The sequence below is a fragment of the Mesitornis unicolor genome, unplaced genomic scaffold (genome assembly GCF_000695765.1).
Source record: "Mesitornis unicolor isolate BGI_N332 unplaced genomic scaffold, ASM69576v1 scaffold40101, whole genome shotgun sequence".
In the NCBI taxonomy this organism is placed as follows: Eukaryota; Metazoa; Chordata; class Aves; order Mesitornithiformes; family Mesitornithidae; genus Mesitornis; species Mesitornis unicolor.
This window is the reverse complement of record NW_010165193.1, coordinates 18035-24314: the sequence shown is the minus strand read 5'-3', so window position 1 is coordinate 24314 and position 6280 is coordinate 18035. Positions and strand designations below refer to the sequence as shown.

The 6280-nt window shown below is 35.7% G+C and overlaps 1 protein-coding gene across 1 annotated transcript in view; it reads left to right on the top strand.

The window, feature by feature from the left end:
* The window catches only part of LOC104548511 (putative histone-lysine N-methyltransferase PRDM6), a gene marked incomplete at its 5' end in the record, with an annotated part of 22251 nt that extends 19469 nt beyond the window's left edge, over positions 1-2782 (top strand). Inside the window, one exon of the mRNA XM_010194545.1 lies at positions 2668-2782. Coding sequence (XP_010192847.1) covers positions 2668-2782 — 115 coding nt within the window. The remainder of the gene's footprint in view (positions 1-2667) is intronic.
* Between the last annotated feature and the right edge of the window lie 3498 nt (positions 2783-6280).

Sequence of the window (6280 nt, the reverse complement as noted above, 5' to 3'; positions counted from 1 at the left end):
ATAAGAATTCAAAATAAAAAATATTCCTGCTTTTCCTCCTGTTCCTACCTATTCTGAGATAGTTATGCTGACTACTGTGACACTATTATCTTCACCTTTCAGTTTGTATCCAGCAACAACTTCTCTGGACCACACTGAAAAGAGGAGTCAGGGCCTGTATTAATACAAGTCTCTGTCTATAAGTCAAGTACTTATATATCCAAAACTATAGTCCTGAAACCATCCGCAGCCTTTCAAAGTGCCTGGAAAACACTAGGCACCTTGGGTACTATCTGAAGTGCATCATGTACTGTCTTGGGTACATAAGAAGTCTGGGGGGAATTAAATGCTTTACCCAAGGCTTTATTTTGACTTTTGCTGGAGGCTGTTTAGTGCAGACAGTTCAGCCCAATCAGAAGGAACACTTGACACCCACATCCCCCCTGTCCAAAGGCCTTGTAGCAAAATATTTATGTTTTCTGGTTTCTCTTTAGCATTCTTCTTTCCTTTGTCTGTATGAAAGTGTCCCTGAACAGCCTGTAGTGAGGAAGTTAGAGCACTCTCACAGCAGAAGCAGCTTGTGGGTAAAGGATGGGAACTTGCATTTTAAAGGAATTCTCTGTGCTTTCAAGAGCAACACAATGTGCTGAGTGAATGTGATGCCCAGCTCTAGCCTTCCAGGGAAGATCCAGAAAGGGTAAGGAGGTCTGCCACAGTTTCATGGCCTGTGATTCCAATGAGTACCTCTGTCTTTAGATCACGTTATAGTCTTTCTCTGATTCATGAATGGCCCCTAGATATCCTGATATAGTATTTTCCATTTATTTGGCCAGGCACTTAGAAGTTAGGTGTTGCCATACCTGATTTTGTAGATTATTTTGCAACTGTACCACTTACAGCTCAGTTAGGCTGTAAGAATTCAAGCCTCTTATTACTCAGCAGGCAAATAATCTGTCTTTGCCAACATCAAAATAACAAAACTATCAAGTTCAAGTAGATGGCAATGTCTCATACGGACTGAGTTATCCCTCCAGCCTTAAAATTGATTCTAAGGCCTCTGTGATAGAAATATATATGTATATAAAAATAATACAATAATTTGAAAGTTTGTCAGCCAATGAAAGGCAGTGTATTTTGACACACTAATCCAGTAACTAATCAGTTTTCTAATAAACAATCAGCAGTACACTAATGTGTCATCAGCACTTCAGGAACTCTGAAGTGGATGATCTGCACATAGACGTTAATGAATACCCCAAAAATCATTAAGTAATCAATACTTCTGAGTTATTTTCATTGAGCTGATAGGCCTGATACATTAAAGCTGACATTTTACATTTGTCAAGATCACAGTGCAGTTTTTAACAGTGGAACAGGCTGCTAAAAAAATTCCATGAAAGACAGTCAAAGAAACACAACTTAAAAGTGTTGATATTTTGGATTGGTACAGTAGCTTGAATGAATGACTCTGATGTCTGTGCTAAATGTTCCTGAAGCAGAACTTCCTTACTAAAAATTACTAGTATGTGAAGAACATTCCACAATTATGCATATCTGTAAATAATCTTTCTTTTCTCCTTTTATTTTCTTTGCAAGCAACTAGATCAGTGACAGTTTGTTATCTATCATTCAGATCAGTGAAGAGAGAAAGATGATTATGAATTAGCTTAGCCCTCTGTTTTCCTCACTTCTCTGAAGGTGAAGAATTAATCATACTGATCATTTTATGATAATCTTCTATGAAGATAAAACATCATACAGCACCTTTAAATCAATGGTGGCTTCTGGAGCGAGCACCGTACAAGAATAATCTGCTGCATTCATATTTGCAACTCATCAAACACTGCTATCTAGTGTTGAGAATGCAAATTAAGGAGGCAGTATTTGGCATGTTAAATACAACAGATTCTCTTTCAGAGTGGGGATAGGGGATTCTTTCCAAGCTAGCAATAACCACCATCCTATCTCCTCCAAAATTCAATGGCTTTGTTCATTTGTTCACATGTTATTTTTGTTGCGGATTATGGTTCTCTAAAGAGGACAGGGTAGAGTGATTATATCAAAGATGGTGAAGCAAACACTAGTGACTCTCATGAGTTCTTGCTCAACACACAGATTTCTCAAATAGTGTGGATGTTATCAGATAATTAAGTAACCACTAACTCTATGTGTTGATTTAAAATGAACCCCACTGCATAGTCAGATCAGACAAAGAGTTTTCTCTTGTTATAGCACTGAACAATTATTGCTTTGTATTTCTCTTCTTCCAATAGGCAATTGTGGGTTTTAAATTAGCAGAAGGTGAAATTCTATTTGTCATCAATTTCTCCTAGGGGTTACAGAGCAGAAAACTGCAGACAAGCTGCTTCTTTGATGGCTTACTCCTAAAAATCTCTTTTTGTTCTTTATCTATTTGAACTGACAGTGATCAGAGCTACAGCAGGACAGGCCTCTCTGGAGAAATCACCTTCCCCCTCTCTATTGACAGATTCCTCTGTTCTGAATCAGACAGGCCTTGTCCCATCATAGGCATCAAGGTCTTGGAAGTAGCCACCAATTAAACCTCTTGAGCCAGTAAAATCTTAAGCCACTTTTGAGTGTCTGTTCTCATTAGGCAGGATGAGACAAAGCCCATTACCCTCCACAGAGCACCTCCCTGGTCTCAATTTTCTCTCTTGCCTTCACCAGGTGCGAGAGGTGTGAGAGGAGCTTCACACAAGCCACCCAGCTGAGTCGACACCAGAGGATGCCCAATGAGTGCAAGCCAATAACAGAAAGCACAGAATCAATTGAAGTGGATTAACTGATTGACTGGTTGGAATTAAACTGCAAGGAAAGTCATGATTAAATGTCACGGACACTTAAGCAAAACCAAAGATTTCCTCTGAGCAACTTTCAATCAGTCCCAGAAAACCAAAAGCAGTAATAAAATAAGTAAGATGTTAAGAGATATTGATCCTGGCATGGAAGTGAGACCAGGAAAGAGATTATTTATTTATGACAAGGGATGAGTCTTATTTCAATTGACAAATTACTTGGGACTGTTAACATTTCAAGTCCCACCATGTATTGCTTTAATTCTAAAAGCCTTTATAATTGTTATTTAATGCCAAAGTGAGGAATCTCAAGGGTTCTTCTGCCCATAGTTATGACTGAGAATGCACATGGACTTGTTTATTGTTGCACCTTTTTTGTAGCATGACTCAAAGGACCCAGATGTTATGCATACATCTGGCTGGGCTGGGCTAAGTTGATCTTGATGTGGCTATAATAGAAATTGTTGTGTGAGTTTGGAAGTGATCAAGAGCTACATCTGGGTCAGTGTTAGTCTCCTTAGACCAAAGGGCATTTCATTTCTATAGCCTCATGCCTCACATTGTGTGCACTTTTTCATGCAGGTAGTTTCATTCAACAGCATTGTGTTGGTATAGATAGTCTGGAAAATAAAAAAGGAAAAAAAAAAGGGGAAAAAAAGGAATGTTATATGTCTGCAAATACACATTATATAAAGAAGCCAGTAGGAAAACTATGTTAAACTAATAGAGCTCTCAAATTCAGTCTAATAGCTATGAAAGACAGAGATGGTAGAAAGTGGTTTAAATGTTTAAAATTCCAGTCTACATGTAGATCTCATTATGAGGAGCAAAAAAACCAAGATGATGCATTTTGTTTGGGTAATTGATTTAATGGCTTGCTGATTTCTAGGAAAACTGATCAGAAATCCAAACCATAGACCACTGATGTTTTTACTCTTGGTTTAGATCAAATTGAAAATGCTCCTGTGTTAGATGAAACTTTCAACATACTTGAGCTGAGCTTCAAAACAAAAACTAAATCTCAACTCAGATACTTTGTTAATGGTTTAGAGGCTTCACAATACTCACTTCATGGATATTTGTCTGTTACCGTCAAGAGTGAAGGGAAGCCAAAATATTCCCAATATCAATGTAAAAACTCAAATGTTGTTACACTAGTTCAATTTAATGATTTCCATATTGGCTTTTTTTCAAGCTTTTATCCTTGATGTATTTCAGATTTCATGATTTTGTCTAATCAAAGAATGGTTTTCACTTTCAGAGATCAGCAGTGTTTGTTTAGATATTGATTATCTCAATGCTAGAGCTGTAGTTTGATAATAATGTTTAAAAAAAAAAAAAAGAAACAAAACACCACCAAGAAGAAGCAAAATTTTAACAGTTCTGAGGTCATGCTATATCATAAGGTAAAACTACAAAATAAATTTATGGAGATTATGGGGATTAAAACAGTTTCATTCAGTTTTGCACAAAAACTGAAGTGCTGGATGGCTCATAAGGGCTCATTTGATTATATTAAATATTTTAAAAACATTTATGGGGATAATTTTAAATATGTAGAGAATTAAGTATTCAATTCTGTAAAGGGCTAGACAGAATCAGCTACAAATGTAATAAATTCAGACCATTTATAAATTCTGTAAAGAGCTCAAGCAGAAAAAAAGCAGAGTAAAACTCAAATACATTTAAAAGAAATTTAAAAACTTAGACATCCTTCATTCAAGGCTTTTGTTTACCATATTGCAGAAACTACACTGCAAAAATCTGGAGTTTCTAAAGCTTTGCAGGGAATTACTTTAGGAGTTACTGTATTTGTGTTTGGCCACTAAAAATGCAAAACATCATAGAAAAAAAAATATATCTTTGTTCTAGCAAGTACCTAACTATCTCATCTATCTCATCATGGGGCAAACTATCTTTGGCCCTGTGAGCTTTTCAGCTCTGTTTCTCGGTGCAGCACTATGTGGAGTGAACAATTCTGTCGTCATTTGCCTGATTTTATCCTTCAAGCTATGAAAGATTCTTAGCTACTGTATAAATGTGTGTGTTTGTTTGTTTGTTTTTAGGTTCAAAGAAGCATGACAAGCTGGGTAGGAAGAATTGTAACTCAAAGGTGACTGTCTGAATATTGTTTTCTTCCTAGCAAGGCTGACCAAATTAAAAAAGCCAAAATCTGATCCTAAACCATTCAGACCTTAATATCTGCTAGTTCACAACTTCCATTATTTAGAAGATTTAATGTAAAGTAACATCTTGATGGGGCACCAGCTTTTGGTAAACATTTGAACAGCTATAGGTCATTTCTGCAAGTAAACAGACATTCTCAACCAAAAAGAAAAAAAAATGCAGAAACAAACAAAAAATAATAAATAAAGTAGGAAAAGAGATATGTCATGCTCTGGAAAATGTGAGCTATCTGTTAGATCACCAACTTGTGTTGCTGCATTATCTAACTCTGCTCTCCTGTTCAGGGGTGTGGTTAGTGGTAGTGCAGAGCACTCAGCCTCATGCAGAAAGGGATTTATGTTTGAATCCTATAATGCAAATAGCACATTAAGTAAGTTCTTCCAGATATTGCAAGTCCCCTGCTGAATATAAGTAGGCTTACTCATATGCTTTTAATTAAACATGTTTCTAAATATTCTCCTGAACGGGTGTGAGGTAAAGATAAATTATTTCAAAAGTATTTTGGATTTAAAAAAAAATGCACCACAGTAGGAATTATGCAGAACTTACTTTTTTTCTTCCAAATAATTATTTCTTGTGTAAATCACAATGTTGTGCCAGATGTCTAAGCATAATTTCAGTTGTGTTATTTTATACGTGGCACTTTCACAACAGATTTGGCAGCATACAAAAGTAATTCAGTGAAAATCTATGATTTCACAGTGACTTTTACTCAAGTACAATATTTGGCATTTTGTTACAATATTGCAAATGTAAAACTAATATGAACAAGCTAAAATACATCCTAGGTTTGGACTAAACAGAATCTAGGTCCTATCTGCACTTCTCAAATGCTGAGTGAGCTTCTTGTTCATATATCAAAAGAATAAAAATAAATTTAGGTCTATTATGAATACACAATGTGTAGTACAATTATATTTAAATGTAGTGATTATGTGCCTGCCATTTCAGAATTTCTGAAGCATTTGGCATCTCTGTTTTGTAGTCTGGTAAATAAATACAAGCTTGTTTTTGGTTTTGTTTTGTTTTGGATTGGTTTGGTTTGGTTTTTTGGTTTTGTTTTTCTTTTTTTTGTTTTGTTTTGGGTTTTTGGTTTTTTTTTCCCCCAATCCTGAACACATTGGAAGTCATATTTGAAAACTGTGCCTAGTTCTGATTTTTTTCAGTGTGGAATCAAATTTTATACATTCATAGAGTTATTTCTTTCAGAAAGACAATAGGTCCTTTATGAACCTGCAGTCATAGACCCCAAATATGATCTTTTAAAATACAGTTTTATTGTTTTCCCATGAAAGAAA